This window comes from Anolis carolinensis, unplaced genomic scaffold, assembly GCF_035594765.1.
Source record: "Anolis carolinensis isolate JA03-04 unplaced genomic scaffold, rAnoCar3.1.pri scaffold_12, whole genome shotgun sequence".
In the NCBI taxonomy this organism is placed as follows: Eukaryota; Metazoa; Chordata; class Lepidosauria; order Squamata; family Dactyloidae; genus Anolis; species Anolis carolinensis.
Window position 1 is genome coordinate 14730663 of NW_026943823.1, and position 18391 is coordinate 14749053.

The window sequence follows — 18391 nt, forward strand, 5'->3', positions numbered from 1 at the left end:
GAGGATAATGGAGCAGTACCCTGCTTTGATAACCTGGATTATATGGCAGTGTAGAGATAGATATAAGGCCATGATCTCCATTCCCAAATGTGGTTTCCAGTGGAGACTACAACCAGCAGGGGGAGCTGCTGCTTCACACACATACACACAATCACCCTTCCTCAGCAGGCCAATATCTCCCAAATCCATCCAGTATTTTCTGTTGGTCTTTATTGACTATTTTAGCTATGAAACTACCTCTCCCCGATTCTGAAATATTCTGCACTTTGGCCCAGATCCGTGTATTTGTCTCCTGTTTTTAACATTTTATTTTGTATGTTGTTTTTTATGGCTGTTTTATTGATGCTGATGTTTTATTGTTGGGATATTTGTTTTATTGTTTTGCTGTTTTTGTTATATTGTTGTGTTGGGCAAGGTCCCATGTAAGCTGCCCCGAGTCCCTTTGGGGAGATGGGGCGGGGTATAAGAATAAAGTTATTATTTTTATTATTATTATTATTATTATTGGTCTTGGGCAGTGGTTCTCAACCTGTGGATCACCAGGCGTTTTGGCCTACAACTCCCAGAAGCCCCAGTCAGTTTACCAGCTGTTAGGGTTTTTGGTTGTTCAAGGCCAAAACCTTGGGAGTTGGGGACCCACAGGTTGAGAACCACTGGTCTTGGGAGTTCTGTATGCCAACATTGGTTCAATTCCATCATTGATGGTGTTCAGAATGCTTTTTATTGTAGGTGAACTATACATCCCAGCAACTACAACTCCCAAATGTCAAGGTCTATTTTCCCCAACCTCCACTAGTGTTCAAATTGGGGCATATTGAGTATTTGTGCCAGTTTGGTCCTGACCCAGCATTGTTTGAGTCCACAGTGCTCTCTGGATGTAGGTGAACTACAACGCCTCAAGGTCAATGCCCACCAAACTCTTCCAGTATTTTCTGTTGGCCATGGGAGATCTGTGTGCCAAGTTTCGTTCAATTCTATTGTTGATGGAGTTCAGAATGCTCTTTGGTTGTAGGTGAACTATACATCACGGCAACTGCAACTCCCAAATGACAAAATCAATCCCCCTAAACCCCACCAGTATTCAAATATGGACGTATTGTGTATTTGTACCAAATTTGGTCCAGTGAATGAAAATACATCCTGCAGATCAGATATTTACATTATGATTCATAAAGGTAAAGGTAAAGGTTTCCCCTGACGTTAAGTCCAGTCGTGACCGACTCTGGGGGTTGGTGCTCATCTCCATTTCTAAGCCGAAGAGCCGGCGTTGTCCATAGACAACTCCAAGGTCATGTGGCCGGCATGACTGCTTGGAACGCCATTACCTTCTCGCCGGAGCAGTACCTATTGATCTACTCACATTTGCATGTTTTAGAACTGCTAGGTTGGCAGGAGCTGGGCCAGCCCATGCCAGAGCTCCCTGTCGGCTGTCGCCACCCCCAGCTAAGGTAAAGGTAAAGGTTTCCTCTGACGTTAAGTCCAGTCATGTCTGACTCTAGGGGTTGGTGCTCATCTCCATTTCTAAGCCAAAGAGCCGGCGTTGTCCGTAGACACCTCCAAGGTCACAGGGTTGTTGTATATCTTTCGGGCTGTGTAGCCATGTTCCAGAAGTATTCTCTCCTGACATTTCGCCCACATCTATGGCAGCCATCCTCAGAGGCTATGAAGCATGACCTCCATTATGACTGCATGGAGCGCCTTACCTTCTCGACGGAGAGATATTTATTTACAGTATTTATATTCTGCCCTTCTCACCCCGAAGGGGACTGAGGGTGGATTACAATGAACACATATATGACAAACATTCAATGCCAACAGACAAACAACATATATAGACAGACAGAGGCATTTAACTTTTTTTTTCCAGCTTCACGATTCCGGCCACAGGGGGAGCTGTTGCTTCACTGTCCAGTAGTGGCTGTACTTCCTCATTCCATTCCTCGTGTTTTGCTGGCAGTTTTATGATGTTGTAAATTAGTTAAATTAGCCTCCCGCATAAAGCGTACCTAAATTTCCCTAATTGACAGATGCAACTGTCTTTCGGGGCTGTATAGGTCAACAGCAAGCCGGGCTATTTAATGGGTGGGGGCTTAACCCGACCCGGGCTTCGAACTCATGACCTCTCGGTCAGTAGTGATTTATTGCAGCTGGTTACTAGCCGGCTGCGCCACCTATTGATCTACTCACATTATCATGTTTTCGAACTGCTAGGTTGGCAGAAGCTGGAGCTAACAGCGGGCGCTCACTCCGCTCCCAGGATTTGAACCTGGGACCTTTCGGTCTCGTAGTTCAGCAGCTCAGTGCTTTAACACACTTCGCCACCGGGGCGGTTGGCAGAAGCTGGAGCTAACAGCGGGCGCTCACTCCGCTCCTAGGATTTGAACCTGGGACCTTTCGGTTTGGTAGTTCAGCAGCTCAGCGCTTTAACACACTTCGCCACCGGGGTGAAGTAGCAAGGAAAATAATGTTATGGTTGGGGGTCACCGCAACATATTAAGGGGTTAGGAAGGTTGAGGACCACTGTTATAATAAACCCATAAATCGCCGCCTTGGCTGCGTGGGTCCAGGCCCTTCCTCGCTTCGGATCCGACCGTGGAGGTGGGAGGGGAGGAGCTTCGAGGCAGGGGGCGGGGCGAGAGGGAGTGGGCTAGTGCTGGGCGAGAGCGCAGGCCGAGGGAGAGCGAAGCGAGCGGAGCCGGAGTGCGGCTCAGGTGGGCGAGGAACCGGGATGTCGTCCTCTTCGTGGCGCTGCTCCTCCACCTCCTCGTGGTCCTGCTCTTCTTCTTCCTCGGAGGAGGAGGAGGAGGCGGCGGCGGTGGGCCTGGAGCGGTGCGGCTGCTGCCTGGCGCTAGAGGCCGAGGGGGGGCGGCGGCGGCGGGGCCCCCCTCCCTCGCCCAGCACCGCCTTCCTGCGCCTCTTGCGCCAGAGGCCCTTCTGCCGTCGGAACCTGGACGCGGCCAAGCTGGGCCGGATGCTGTCGCGACAGGGCTCGCTGGAGCCCGTGGTGCGAGACCCCGGATTCCTGCGCGACCAGGGCCTGTGTGGGCGAGGCGTGGACCAGACCCTCCTCTCCATCCTGCTCTTCTTCCACAGGTGAGGGCTTCCAGGGAATGCTTAAAGCAGGCATGGGCAAATTTAGGCCCTCTAGGTCCCTCGAGGTGTTTGGGACTTCAACTCCCCCCATTCCTAACAGCCTCAGGCCCCTTCCTTTTCCCCCTCGGCCGCTTAAGCGGCCGAGGGGGAAAAGGAAAGGGCCTGAGGCTGTTAGGAATGGGGGGAGTTGAAGTCCCAAACACCTCGAGGGACCAACTTTTCCCATGCCTAGTGTAAATGCACCTTAAATCAGAGTGTAAATAAACAAGGCTTTCATGGCTGGAATCACTGGGTTACTATGAGTTTTCTGGGCTGTATGGCACTCCAAGTAGTCATGACCTTGGAGGTGTCTACGGACAACGCCGGCTCTTCAGCTTGGAAATGGAGATGAGCACCAACCCCCAGTCGGACACGATTGGACTTAACTAACATCAGGGGAAAACTGTTACTTTTACCTTTGACACTATATATATATAGGAGCTCCGGTGGTGAAGTGTGTTAAAGCACTGAGCTGCTGAACTTGCAGACTGAAAGGTCCCAGGTTCAAATCCCGGGAGTGGCGTGAGCGCCGGCTATTAGCTCCACCTTCTGCCAACCTAGCAGTTCGAAAACATGCAAATGTGAGTAGATCAATAGGTACCGCTCTGGCGGGAAGGTAACGCCGCTCCATGCAGTCATGCCGGCCACATGACCTTGGAGGTGTATTCGGACAATGCTGGCTCTTCGGCTTAGAAATGGAGATGAGCACCAACCCCCAGAGTCAGGCATGACTGGACTTAACGTCAGGGGAAACTTTTACCTTTTTATGACTTCTTCTTCTTATCATTATTATTATGATGATGTCTCGTTGAAGGCTTTCATGGCCGGAATCACTGGGCTGCTGTGAGTTTTCTGGGCTGTATGGCCATGTTCTAGACTTAATATCAGGGGAAAATCTTTACCTTTACGATAGCCATGTTCCAGAAGCATTCTCTCCTGACATTTCGCCCACATCTATGGCAGGCATCCTCAGAGGTTGTGAGGTCTGTTGGAAACCAGGCAAGTGCAGTTAATATATCTGTCCAGGGTGTTTGCCTGAGGCAAGTGTGAATGTTGTAATTGACCACCTTGATTAGCATTGAATGGCCTTGCAGATTCAAAGCCTGGTTGGTTGCTACCTGGGGGAATCCTTTGTTGGGAGGTGTTCGCTGGCCCTGATTGATTCTTGTCTGGAATTCCCCTGTTTTCAAAGTCTTGTTCATTATTTACTGTCCTGAGTTTAGAGGGTTTTTAAAAAAAATACTGGTAGTGATTCCAACCATGAAAACCTTCGATAACACATTTCCCATGTTTTTTATTAGGAAATAATGGCATTTATTAGCCAGGAACAAAAATTGTGTGACATGGTGTATGATAGCCCTGGGTCCAGTTCTGGGCAAAGCAAGTCAAGAGGTAGATGGACTGCATACTGGGAGGGGTCCAGAGGAAGGCCGCTAACAGGTTTGGAAGGCCGTCCTAAGGCCAGCTTTAGGGCCTCTCCTCCACTGGCAGGACCCTTTTCTCCCCTTTGGAGAGTTTATGGGGGGCTCCTAGGGTGCCAGGACAGGATGCCAGCCGCTGGTGCTGCTTTGTGTCCTGCCTGTTTGGGAGATGATGGAGCAAGGAATGCTGTGATGGGGGTGTTCCATTCTTGGTGATGGGCTGCCTCTGAAGAAAAGAGATGGAGAGGCACGTGTCTGCGCACATTTTCGCACGGGCATCTCCCCGCTTTCCTGTGCCGCATTCCCATGCACCAGTGGGGCACATGCCTTCCCAAACAGCCAGGGCTGGCATCAGGAGCCACACGTGAGTGACTGCCGTCTTCTGAAGCCCCTCCTCCAAAGCCCACTCAGTCGCCTTCTGCCCCACCTCTCTTCATGTCTCTGCACATGTTGCCCACATTCCTGGCACAGGCACCTTGTGGATGCCAGGAGGCAAGGGCCGATGTCGTGCCAAGCCCTGGAAGGAATGCCTTGGCAGCCAGGCCTTACATAAGCCAGTGGGAGGGGCACTTATGGTGCCAAGGGGCAGCACTCAACGCTATGAGCTGGGCCAGGCTCCTTGTTTGTTTCTTTGGGAGGAGGAGGAGGAGGAGGCACCTGGTGGCTTCTCCGGAGGCTCAAACACAGCAGCCAGAATGGGGCAAGGGTTGCCAAAGAGGGCCCCTTTCCCTTTCCACTGGTGCCCCACTCAAAGGGCCCTCCAATGGCAAGGATGAGGCCTGGGAGGGCAGGTACATTGAGGACCCCACATGCTCGGCACTGCCCCTTTGGTGTGCCGTAGACACTCACAGCGTTGAGTTCAGAGGGTGAGAGAAACTCTTCTCTGTTTCCTCTCTGACACCTGCACAGGTGGGACATTAGAGAAGCCTCCCCAAGGATGGTAAAATATCAAAAACATCCGGGCGTCCCCTGGGCAACATCCTTGCAGACGGCCAATTCTCTCACGCCAGTTTCACAAGTCACTCCTGACACAAAAAAAACCCTGCACAGGTGCAGACAGAGCAGATGCAGCTGGCCGTCCTCGGTGTGCAGAACAGCTGGCTCCCTTGTGGCCTTCCCTTTGGGGATGTGCTCCATGCGTGGCAACCTGTGTGAGCTTGGGCCTGGCTGTGCTTCTGCTTGCTAGTGCTTCTGGGGGGGTCTGTGTCTCTGTTGTTTGTTTTTAAATATGATTTGGCTTCCTGGCAAGGAAATTTTTGCCTTTAAGAAAAAAAAGATGGATTTTGTGGCCTAAATGAAATGCCTGAGCCTTCCCTCCTTGCACCTGCCATGCTGGACATTCCCCCCGTCCCCCCAGCTAGCGGGCTTTTAACTAAAGGACAGTGATATAATAATAATAATAATAATAACAACAACACTTTATTTGTAGACCATCCTATCTCCCTGAAGAGACTCAGGGCAGTTTCCAACACATAGAGCAAAGATTCAGTGCCAAACCAAGAAGCTAATGGCCACCTCCTTTGCCAAACTCCATTTGCATTTCCTCATAGTCAACAAGCTGCATGGTGATCCAAATTTAACCACCCCTCAAGTAAACAAAAAGGAAAACAAAGAGATCCTGCATGTACACATGCAAAGTAGAGTCTAGTGCCTTCAGCGTGTGGCTTTGAAGAATGTTCCGCACAAGAATGCTGACCTGACAGAATTAAAGTTCCCCTCTAGACAAAATTAGCACAAAGTTAAAATGCTGCTCCCACTAAGATTGCTATATTATGCGAATTTAATGCACATCCTAATTTTGGGCAGGTAGCTGTGAGTTTTCCAGGCTGCATGGCCATGATCCAGAAGCATTCTCTCCTGACATTTTGCCCATATCTATAGCAGGTATCCTCAGAGGTTGTGAGGTCTGTTGGAAACTAGGTCAGTGAGGTTTATATGTCTGTGGAAGATCCAGAGTGGAAGAAAGAACTGTTTGCCTGAGGCAATTAATCACCTTGATTAGCATTGAAAAGCCTTGCAGCTTCAAAGCTGGGCTGCTTCTTGTTTGCCTGAGGCAAGTGTAATGTCGCAATTAATCACCTTGATTAGCACTGAAAAGCCTTGTAGCTTCAAAGTTGGGCTACTTCCTGCCTGGGGGGATCCTTTGTTGGGAGGCGTTAGCTGGCCCTGATTGTTTCCTGCCTGGAATTCCCGTTTTCAGAGTGTTGTTCTTTATTTACTGTCTTGATCATAAAAATTTTCAGTACTGGTAGCCAGATTGTGTTCATTGTCATGGCTTCCTCCTTTCTGTTGAAATTGTTTACATGCTTGTGGGTTTCAATGGCTTCCCTGAATAGTCTTCGACAACACTTTGGGAAGGCAATTCAGCCAAAAAAAAGGGTGAGCATTAGATTTGAATAAATAGGTGTATATTGATTTACATCCCACCTTTCTCCCAAAAATGGGACTAACAGGATCAGTTCAGAAGACGGGGCTTCTCTTAAGGAAGAAGAGCTGGGAGATCCCTAGAGCTTTGCCCTCTGAAGAGCAGCTCTTCCTCCTCCTTCCTGTCCCCCCCCCCCTTTGCTGCCTTGCCAGGAGCCGAGGACTGGGAGTACTGCCAAGGCGGCTATCAAAGGGGACTCCGCCCTTCAGCAGCTGCGAAGGCCAAATGGCAGGAGGAGGAGGAGGAGGAGGAAGAAGAGAGCTCTCTAGCCCTGGTGGCTGAGCCTCTTTCTTGCAGATAGCCCTTCCCGTCCCATTCCCCCCTTGCAATCTCCTGGCATTTCAAAACACATTCCTTCAGGTGTCTTTTCCTCTTTCAAGGCTTCCAAGGCAAAGGGCCACAAAAGAGGGGCGAATATTTTCAGCTGAATAACACTATGTAACACCATTTTTGTTCCTGGGTTATAAATGTCATTCCCTAATTGGTTCTATCATCAAAACATGGAAAAACTCTATTAAAATGCAAAAGCTTTGTTTCTGCGGGAGGGACATCCTGCTATATCACATTTTGCAATAGTTTTTCAACAACCCTAAGGAGTCCCAGTGGCGAAGTGTGTTAAAGCACTGAGCTGCTGAACTTGCAGACCAGATTGCCACAGATTCCACCCCCCCTTTTTTTTTTTTGAACTTTTATCACTTTATGAATTTCCTGCATTAAAACTTGGACTCTGGGATGGGTGAAACAAGATGAATTATGTTCCCACATGTGTCCTGTGTACCCTGCATGTTCCCTTTTCCCTTTATTTCCATGAAATATATTTTATATTAAAGAATGACCGAAATCTGACCCTGAAAATATCAAATCGCGCCTCCCATTTTCTGTATTATAAAAGTTACTGTTCTGTATTGTGTGTTATGGCTCCCTGATGAACGATCGCGGGTGTCATCCATTTCAGCTGAACTGAATAAACAACTCAGTCTTCTTTCTTCACATCTGAGGGTGAGATCTTTGTAGCAAGAAATCTTGACTTTTAGTGATTCCCCCTTTGCCAGGATTCTCGGACCTACGGCCGGGGGGTAGGAGCTAGGGTTCCCTCTTAAAGAAGGGGATCACCCCAAATCCTAGTTCGATATCACCAGGTTCAAACCCCGGGAGCGGCAGGAGCGGCCGCTGTTAGCTCCAGCTTCTGCCAACCTAGCAGTTCGTAAACATGCCAATGTGAGTAGATCAATAGGTACTGCTCCGGCGGGAAGGTAACGGCGCTCCATGCAGTCATGCCGGCCATATGACCTTGGAGGTGTCTATGGACAACGCCGGCTCTTCGGCTTAGAAATGAAGATGAGCACCAACCCCCAAAGTCAGACCTGACTGGACTTAACGTCAGGGGAAATTTTTACCTTTACCTTTTCCAACAAATACTGCAAGCAATTCAACATGATTTGTAATAGCCGCAAAAACAAAGTTTCAGGAGTAGAAAAACTACTTTCGAAGTAAGTACTGCACAACCAAACAGGAAATAACACTTTCAAACCAGGAACAGGATTTTTTTCAATTTTTGTTCCATAGGGAGCACTGCCCATAGCAGCCGCCAGAGGTCGACTTTGGACCAAGGAAGGGAGGAGGGAAGCAGAGGGGGGCTTTCTCCTCAAAGGAGTCCAAAGTCACAATAACATGTTTTGGTGTCTGCTCCTTCCTTATGTAATCCGAACCTCGACTCACATCTGCCAGACTGTGCCCTTCAGATGGCAGCAGTGAGAAGGGGCCTTGCCAAACTACAGCTCTCAGGTTTTCTAACCTGTTGAGCCATGGCAAACGGCATTCCTTCTGTGTTTGGGTTGGAATGATCCCTCTAAAAGGGGAGTTACCTCTGTTTGGGACTAAAATTCCCAGCCGTCTGAGAATTGCAGTGCACCAAGATGATGATAATAATAATAACAACACTATGTAACAACATTTGTGTGTGTGTGGGGGGGGGGGGGGAATCTGTTCCTGGTTTGAAAGAGTTATTTCCTGTTTCATTGTGTGGTCCTTGCCTTGAAAGTAGTTTTTAAACTCCAGAAACTTCATTTTTGTGGCTGTCACAAACTAGGTTGAATGGGTTGGGACTCTAGGAAAAAATCATTGAAAAACTGTAGCAAAATGTGCTGCAGGATGTCCCTCTCGCAAAAACCAAAGTTTTGCAAGTTGATAAACTTTCCCCATGTTTTTATGACAGAACCAATTAGGAAATGGCATTTATAACCCAGGAACAAACAACGTGTTACGTAATGTAATAGTAATAACAACAACAATAATATATGTTGTCAAAGGTTTCCATGGCTGGAATCACTGGGTTGCTGTGAGTTTTCCGGGCTGTATGGCCATGTTCCAGAAGCATTCTCTTCTGACGTTTCACCCACATCTATGGCAGGCATCCTAAGAGGTTGTGAGGTCTGCTGGAAACTAGGCAAGTGGGGTTTATATCTCTGTGGAATAATGTCCAGGGTGGGAGAAAGAACTCTTGTCTGTTGGAGGCAAGTGTGAATATTTCAACTGGCCACCTTGATTAGCATTGAATGGTCTTGCAACTTCAAAGCCTGGATGCTTCCTGCCTGGGGAGATCCTTTGTTGGGAGCTGTTAGCTGGCCCTGGTTGTTGCCTGTTTGGAATTTCCCAGTTTTCTGAGTGTTGTTCTTTATTTACTGTCCTGAATTTAGAGGTTTTTAAAAATACTGGCAGCCAAATTTGTTCATTTTCATGGTTTCCTCCTCTCTGTTGAAATTGTCCACATGCTTCTTGTGGATTTCAGTGGCTTTCCTGTGTAGTCTGATATGGTAGTTGTTAGAGTGGTCCAGCATTTCTGTGTTCTCAAATAATATGCTGTGTCCAGTTTGGTTCCACAAGTGCTCTGCTATGGATGAATCACTTCAATGCCTTTCATGTTCGTTGATTTGTGTCTGGGCAATGCTGCCTTTGGTGCCCAATGTAGACTTGTCCACAGCTGTATGGTATACGGTAGACTCCTGCAGGTAAAAAACCAGGGCCAGCTAACACCTCCCAATAAAGGATGCCCCAGGCAGGAAGCAGCCAGGCTTTAAAAACTAATAATAATAACTTCCCATCTTTCCAAAGGGACTCGGGGCAGCTCACATATGGCACAAGGTGCCTAAAACATCACTTGTTTGCTTGAGGCAGGTGTGAATGTTTCAGTTGGCCACCTTGATTAGCATTGAATGGCCTTGCAGCTTCCTGCCTAGGGGAATCCTTTCTTGGGAGGTGCAGCCAGGCTTTGAAGCTGCAAGACTATTCAATGCTAATCAAGGTGGCCAATTGCAATACAGCAGAGTCTCACTTATCCAAGCCTCGCTTATCCAAGCTTCTGGATTATCCAAGCCATTTTTGTAGTCAATGTTTTCAATATATCGTGATATTTTGGTGCTAAATTCGTAAATACAGTAATTACAACATAACATTACTGCATATTGAACTACTTTTTCTGTCAAATTTGTTGTATAACATGATGTTTTGGTGCTTAATTTGTAAAATCATAACCTAATTTGATGCTTAATAGGCTTTTCCTTAATCCCTCCTTATTATCCAAGATATTTGCTTATCCAAGGTTCTGCCAGCCCATTTAGCTTGGATTAGTGAGACTCTACTGTATATTGAAAACATTGACTATAAAAACATTGTCTACTAACAAATTGACTACAAATAAAGATAGAATTGCATAACACGAACTTGCAATAACAACATTGTTGGAAGTTAAATCCATAAAAATTTCAGTCCTTGCTGCCTAGAGAAACAGCTGTGGATTCGTGAGGGAGGCCGACTGCGTTGGATAATCCAGAACGTTGGATAAGTGGAGGTAGGATAAGTGAGACTCTACTGCAGGGATCCCCAGACTAAGGCCCGGGCCGGATGCAGCCCTCCAAGGTCATTTACCTGGCCCCCGCCCTTAGTTTTAGACTTAGGCTTGCCCAAAGTCTGAAATGACTTGAAGGCACACAACAACAACAGTTCTACTTAACGTGACTATCTCATTGGCCAGAAGCAGGCCCACACTTCCCATTGAAATCCTGATAGGTTTATTGTATGTTGGTTAAAATTGTTTTTATTTTTAAATATTGTATTGTTCTTTCATTTACTAATATTGTGCTATGGTAATTAATATATTATGTATACATATAATATTGATATTAATATTATCATGTAATACAATATAATACAAATAATAATACAATATAATAATATTAATTATATATTATATATTAAATGTAATATTACTAACAATGTTACAGTACATTGGTATAGTGCAATATAGTACTGTAATATATAATGCTAATATTGTGCTATGCTAATAATATAATATATTGTATGTACATAAAACTTGTAAGCCGCTCTGAGTCCTCTTCTGGGTGGTGTATAAATGTAGTATGTAAGTAAGTAAATAAATACATAATTGTTGTTGGGGAGTTTTTTGCACCACAAATAAGACATGTGCATAGGAATTTGTTGGTTTGTTTTTTTTTTTTTCAAATGATAATTCGCCCCCCCCCCCCCAAACAGTCTGAGGGACCATGAATCGGCCCTCCACTTAAAAAGTTTGAGGCCCCCTGCTCTACTGTATTCACACCTGGGAGTTTTTCTTCCCACCTTGGACATTATTCCACAGATATATAAACCCCATTTCATAGAATCATAGAATAGTAGAGTTGGAAGAGACCTCATGGGCCATCCAGTCCAACCCCCTGCAAGAAGCAGGAAAATCTCATTCAAAGCGCCCCCGACAGATGGCCATCCAGCCTCTGCTTTAAAGCCTCCAAAGAAGGAGCCTCCAACACAGTCCAGGGCAGAGAGTTCCACTGCTGAACAGCGCTCACAGTGAGGAAGTTCTTCCTGATGTTCAGGTGGAATCTCCTTTCCTGTAGTTTGAAGCCATTGTTCCGTGTCCTAGTCTGCAGGGCAGCAGAAAACAAGCTTGCTCCCTCCTCCCTATGACTTCCCCTCACATATTTGTACATGGCTATCATGTCTCCTCTTAGATTTCTGCAGGCTAAACATGCCCAGCTCTTTGCCTAGTTTCCAACAAACTTCACAACTTTTTGAGGCAAAATGTCAGGAGAGAATGCTTCTGGAACATGGCCAGACAGTTCGGAAAACTCACAGCGACCCGACAATAATATAGCTCGCTTCGCTGTGGCTTCTTCTGCAAACCTCCCTTTCTATTCCATTCCATTCCAATCTATGGAAAGGGGGGGGGGGCGCGAGCGAGACGGGGGCGTGGCCTCATTTGCATGCCAGGCTGAGACCATGTGACGTCACGGCGCCTCCCTATAAAAGGCGCTCGGGTGCCGAAATAGGCTCAGTGCCGTCCTGCGCGTCTGCGGTGGTGCCTTAGCTCTGCCTGTCTCCTTCCTTCCTTCCTTCCGTCCATTTGCCTGCTGCTTGCCCCTCACCCACTATGAGCACAGGCGTGTACCAGTCCGCGATGGAAGTGGCAGTCTACCAGCTGCACAACTTCTCCATCTCCTTCTTCTCCTCCTTGCTGGGTGGAGACGTGGTCTCAGTCAAGCTCGACAACAGGTAGCCAGGGAGGAAAGAAAGAGAGAGGGGATAAAGGGAGGGGGGGGGGGTTGTTATGTTATGTTATGTTCCGCCTTTGCCCAGCTGTTCTTTGGACCCCTTCCTCCCTTCTCACTCTCTTCTCTCTCTCTTTCTCTTCTTGCAGCGCCTCTGGGGCCAGTGTGGTCGCCATCGACAACAAGATCGAGCAAGCCATGGTGAGTCCGACCTCCTTTCTCCTGCCTTCTACTACCACTGGGAAGGGGCGCGGCCCTTTGTTGTGCTCGCCCACCGCAATGCAGCCCCACCGCCCTCTTCCCGAGAGACCCCACTGCCATAGAGAAGCCTCATGATCTGCTTTGAGCTGGATGGGATGTCAGCGGAGACTCTTATAATCCACTTCAAAGCATATCATGTGGAATATGATCTGCTTGGATGATCTGGACGATCTATGGCAGTGTAGAAAGGGGCAAGTTTGCTCTGGATGCATTATTGGTGGGGTTCAATGTGCTCAAGGAGCCCCGGTGGCGAAGTGTGTTAAAGCACTGAGCTGCTGAACTTGCAGACCGAAAGGTCCCAGGTTCAAACCCCAGGAGCAGAGTGAGCGTCCGCTATTAGCTCCAGCTTCTGCCAATCTACCCTGTTTTCCCGAAAGTAAGACAGTGTCTTATAATAATAATAATAATAATAATAATAATAATAATAATAATAACTTTATTTTTATACCCCGCCCCATCTCCCTGAAGGGACTCGGGGCAGCTTACATGGGGCCTAGCCCGATAAAATAATCAATATCAGTAACACGACTATAAAACAATTATACCAGTAAAACATCAATAGCAATAAAACAATAGTTAAAATCGGCAAGAAGCATACAAAAAACATACAATATTAAAACAGGAGACTAATCAATTTTTGCTCCCAAAGATGCGCTAGGTCTTTTTTTCAGGGGATGTCTTATTTTTCCACAAAGAATTCACATTTATGGTTGAATTTTTAAAAAATGAAAAATTATTGTCTACTGTACAGTAGTTGTCATCACAAAACAGTGTAACCAAACTGTGAATCCTTTCAAGAATTTCTATATTATATTTTATTGCTATACTGTTTTTAAATTACTGTTTTAAATTTCTGTTCGTATGTAAATTTATGTTGTTGTTGGGCTTGTCCCTATGTAAGCTGCCCTGAGTCCCTTCTGGGAGATGGAGGTGGGATACAAGAATAAAATTATTACCATATTATTATTTCTTGTTACTACCTTTATTTCCATGTACAACAATCTATGGTAGGTCCATTTACCGATCCTGCATGCTTCCAAACAAAAACTTTACTAGGTCTTTCGGGGGAGGCCTTATATTTAGCAATTCAGCAAAACTTTTACTAGGTCTTATTTTCTGGGGATGTCTTATTTTCAGGGAAACAGGGTAGCAGTTCGAAAACATGGCAATGTGAGTAGATCAATAGGTACTGCTCTGGCGGGAAGGTAACAGTACTCCATGCAGTCATGCTGGCCACGTGACCTTGGAAGTGTCTACGGACAACGCCGGCTCTTCGGCTTAGAAATGGAGATGAGTACCAACCCCCAGAGTCGGACACGACTGGACTTAACGTCAGGGGAAAACCTTTACCTTTACCTCAGTGTGCTCTCTGGCTGTAAGGTGAACTACAACTCCCACTATGGTGCATCAATCCCCTCAAATCCCTCCAGTAGGTTGAGTTAATCTTGAGGGTTCTGTGTGCCAAGTTTGGTCCAGGTCCATCATCGGTAGAAGTCACTGTTTCCCTGGTTGGGGATGAACTACAACTTCCATAAGGTAAAGGTAAAGGTTTCCCCTGACGTTAAGTCCAGTCGTGACCAACTCTGGGGGTTGGTGCTCATCTCCATTTCTAAGGCGAAGAGCCGGCGTTGTCCATAGACATCTCCAGGTCATGTGGCCGGCATGACTGCATGGAGCGCCACTACCTTCCCACCGGAGCAGTACCTATTGGTCTACTCACATTTGCATGTCTTCGAACTGCAACTCCCATACCCCTCCAGTAATCAGATTTTGGCATATCGGGTATGTGTGCCAAGTTTGGTCCAAATCTATCAGTGTCTAGGTTTACAGTGCTCCCTGTGTGTAGGTGAATTACAACTCCCTGTGTGGCTGAGCGGGAAAAGGAAGAGGTCTGAGGCTGTTAGGAATTATGGGAGTTAGAGTTCAAAACCCCTGGTGAGCCAAAGTTTGTCCTAGAGATTTTTGGTTTGCTCCTGCTTTCCAAGGCACCTTTTTGCCGCCCCCCCCCCCCAAATAATGTCCTTAAAAGGGCTTGTTGAAGCCTGGCTTTATGGTTGAGGGGCATCCTGTTGCCTTCAAGGCCCCCTGCAGTACTTTCCCTGCTTCCCCAGAGACTGTACTGAATATGTTTAATGCCTGTCGAGGGCAAAGGGTCCTCTTTTCCCCTTCATGGCTCCTCCCCCCCCCCCCCCAGTGTGTTCCCGGGCTCTCTTCCAGAGGCAATATTGGAGTCTTGGGGGTGTTTGTGCCGCAGATGATGGCGCTCGCTGCGGGTGGGGCTCCTCCTCCTTTGCCAAGCGAGGGCTGGCCTATTGGAAATGACTGCACCCAGGCTATGGGCACATATCTCTTTGGAAATAAACTGCAACCAACCATAACCTTAGTGAAAAGGGAAAACATCATGTCATATTTGTTTGGCAAATGTGAATCTCCATGAGCCCACCTTTTGAAAACCACTAGTCAAGAAAAGCATGACCTTGTTAGAAGTCAATTCTTTGAACAAGTGATATTCACAAGCATTCATGTAATGGCACACAGGTAACTCAGCTGTTAAACTAAAGAACCATGTCTTCGAACTGCCAAAGATATGCCATTACAAATATATATTTGACTAGCAGAGGATGGTTGTTTCTTTGCAGTTGTAATTGTAATTGCCCAAAAGATATACATTGCCTTGAAACCTCTTAGTTTCAAATATGCACGCCATTCAGAGATAAAAAAACAAAGTCTTCTTTGAAAAATAACATATCTTGTTTACTGACAAACATCTTGTATTAAATCATCATACAGGCACATTTCTTATTTAAGTTCAGTCATAGATAGGATGTAGTTTCTCTCTGTGTGTTGAGTACACAGGGTTCCAATCTTAATCAATAGTCCATAATCTTCAGGTATCGTTGTACTCACTGAAGGTGGCCTAGGGGATAAAAGCCTCGTGACTTGAAGGTTGGGTTGCTGACCTGAAAGCTGCCAGGTTCGAATCCCACCCGGGGATGAGCTCCCTCTTTCAGCTCCAGCTCCATGCATGGACCTGAGAGAAGCCTCCCACAAGCATTATTATTATTATTATGTTTATTTATACCCCGCTTTATCTCTCCCGAAGGAGACTCAAAGCGGCTTACATTAAAAATATTACCACACAATTTAAAATATATAAATATTCAAACACTAAAATAGAATTAAACATAACAGTATTAAAAAATTCACAGTTAAAATCAATTAAAACATATACAAGGCTAAAAAACCACAGCACTCCCTGACTTGATCTTAAAAACATTATTCTTTAAAAGCCTGTCTGTCTGAATAAGGTTTTAGCCTGCTGCAGAAGAAAAGCAGGGAAGGGGCCATTCTGGCTTCCCTGGTAAAGCATGGTAAAACATCAAAACATCCGGGCGTCCCCTAGGCAATGTCCTTGCAGACGGCCAATTCTCTCACTCCAGAAGCAACTCCGGTTGCTCCTGACACGAAAAAAAAACTCACTGAAGTCCAAACAGCAACATGCTGATGAAAACATGCATCCACTTTCACTAAGGTGTAAAACAGACACTGAATACAAAATGGAGTGCTGAGTCTGAACATGCTCAGTACAACTACATATCTATAACCCTCCCACACCAAAGAGGTACAGTCAAACTGGTGAATCAACATACACATAGAATATAGGTTAGTGAATTAATAAATGTATGGTGAAAGGTTGGGGAGGTTGCTATTTCCAACAGGCTCGTCTACAAAAAGGGGTGCTTGTCGAGGGCAAGGGGTCCTCTTCTCCCCTTCATGGCTTTGCCCCCCCCCCCCAGTGAGTTCTCAGGCTCTCTTCCATAGGCAATATTGGAGTCTTGGAGGTGTTTGTGCCTCAGATTATGGGTGGGGCTCCTCCTCCTTTCCTAAGGGAGGGCTGACCTGCTTCCTCTCTCTTGCTGTGTCTCACCTTTGCTCCTCTTCTTCTGCCATTTGTAGGATCTGGTCAAGAACCACCTGATGTTCGCAGTGAGGGAAGAGGTGGAGGTCCTGAAGGAGCAGATCAAGGAGCTTGCCGAGAAGAACTCCCAGCTGGAGCGGGAGAACAGCCTCCTGCGCAACTTAGCCAGCCCAGAGCAGCTCCAGCGCTTCCAGTCCTGCCTGCCACTGGAGGGGTCTCTGTCACCCCCGCCCTCGCCGACCTCTGCCGCCCTCCTGGCCTCTGCGGAGAAGCAAAGCGCCTTGGGGCCGGGGGCCGTTCCAGGGCAGCACCAGGCGGGCTCTGCGGTGTAAGGTGGCTCTGTCCAAGGGGTGGGCAGAGCCACAGGACGCTTCCTCCTTGACCTCCGCGGAAGGGGTCTTTTCCTCTTCTCCTCTGGAGGACCCCAGGGCTGTGCGGTGCCCTTGTGTGGGTCAGCCAGAGACTTGTCTCCCGCACCGAAGAAGGCGCCTGGGGTCGCCGGTTGCGTTTGCATGCCTGCAGAAGCAGGGCCTTGAGGGTGCCCTCAGCCTCACGTCTTCCCTCCTCAGGAGAGACCTGCCATCGGGGCAAACAGACTGTTCAAACTGGAATGAGTCGCTGGTTGATGTGGGTTTGTTTTACGACCAAAAGGACCTCTTCAACTTCCCCCTAAGTTTTTCTGGAAAGGGGGGCACCTCATGGGTGTTGTGTTATTATTATTTTGTACAGCACTTAGTGCCAAACATCTTTCCATCTGAATACTGAATGATGTACCGAATGCAAGGACTTGGACTGAACAGAAGCTTTTTGGTGCCAGTTGTGTGGCACAGCGGGACTTTTGCCTGAAACGGTTCTGTCCTGCTGCATTTTGTTCAGAGACAACCTCCCTCTCTGCAATAGAAAAGGGGAGTTCTCCTCCCCTTTGCCTTTCTAAAGCCCGGGGAGGGACTTTGGACCAAGAACAGGACGAATGGAAGACACTCAGCAAAAGGGACTGATGGGGTGGGAGGGGTGCAGGAGAAGCAAGGCGGATGGGGGTCTGGCTTGGGGAGCAGCCCCTTCGCTGCTCCTGCTGCATTGCCGGGGGGGGGGGGGGGCTTTGCTTCTTTTGACACACACTCTCGCGTTGATGGTGTAATATTTTGAGAAACTGTAATAAAAGTCTACATTTTTATATAATCCCAATGGATGCCCTGTTTTCTTGTGGGGGAGGATGGCAGTTTTGGGGTGCCCTGAATGGGAGATGGTGTTGAATGAAGGGGCAGGCCTCGTTTGGGGCCATCTGTTGGCTGACCTAATTTATATCCACCTTTCCGCCAATACAGACCTGTGTGTTAAAACAACTGTGGCCTTGTGCAAAAAGCAAGGCTTGCACACCAGCACCTTTCTTTCCAGAGAAAGGCTTGAGCTGATGGGAGGCCAGTCCTGCCATAGCATGGATTGGATGGAATAGGGGCCCCTCTGCTCTAGCCTGTAGGATAGAAAGTCAGGATGAGAAACAAGAGGGAATGGGGGAAATGACCAACCTTGTATGGCATTGCCTCAGCAGGGGCACCACTGAGGTGGGCCAGTTAATTCTAATTTTGTATGGGGTATTTCAATTTTTTCCCCTGTTTTAACATTTGTAAGTCAGTGGTTCAAATCTGGGGAGTGGGGTGAGCTCCTGCCAATC

The 18391-nt window shown here is 47.2% G+C and overlaps 1 protein-coding gene across 1 annotated transcript; it reads left to right on the forward strand.

The window, feature by feature from the left end:
* The first annotated feature begins 2638 nt into the window (after positions 1–2638).
* Positions 2639–17898, forward strand: LOC100556417 (uncharacterized). Its single transcript, XM_008122388.2, has 3 exons — positions 2639–3093; positions 12689–12740; positions 16758–17898. Exons 1-3 carry the CDS (start codon positions 2729–2731, stop codon positions 17049–17051), a joined length of 711 nt encoding a protein of 236 aa, XP_008120595.2. The 5' UTR covers positions 2639–2728; the 3' UTR covers positions 17052–17898.
* The last annotated feature ends 493 nt before the right edge of the window (positions 17899–18391 follow it).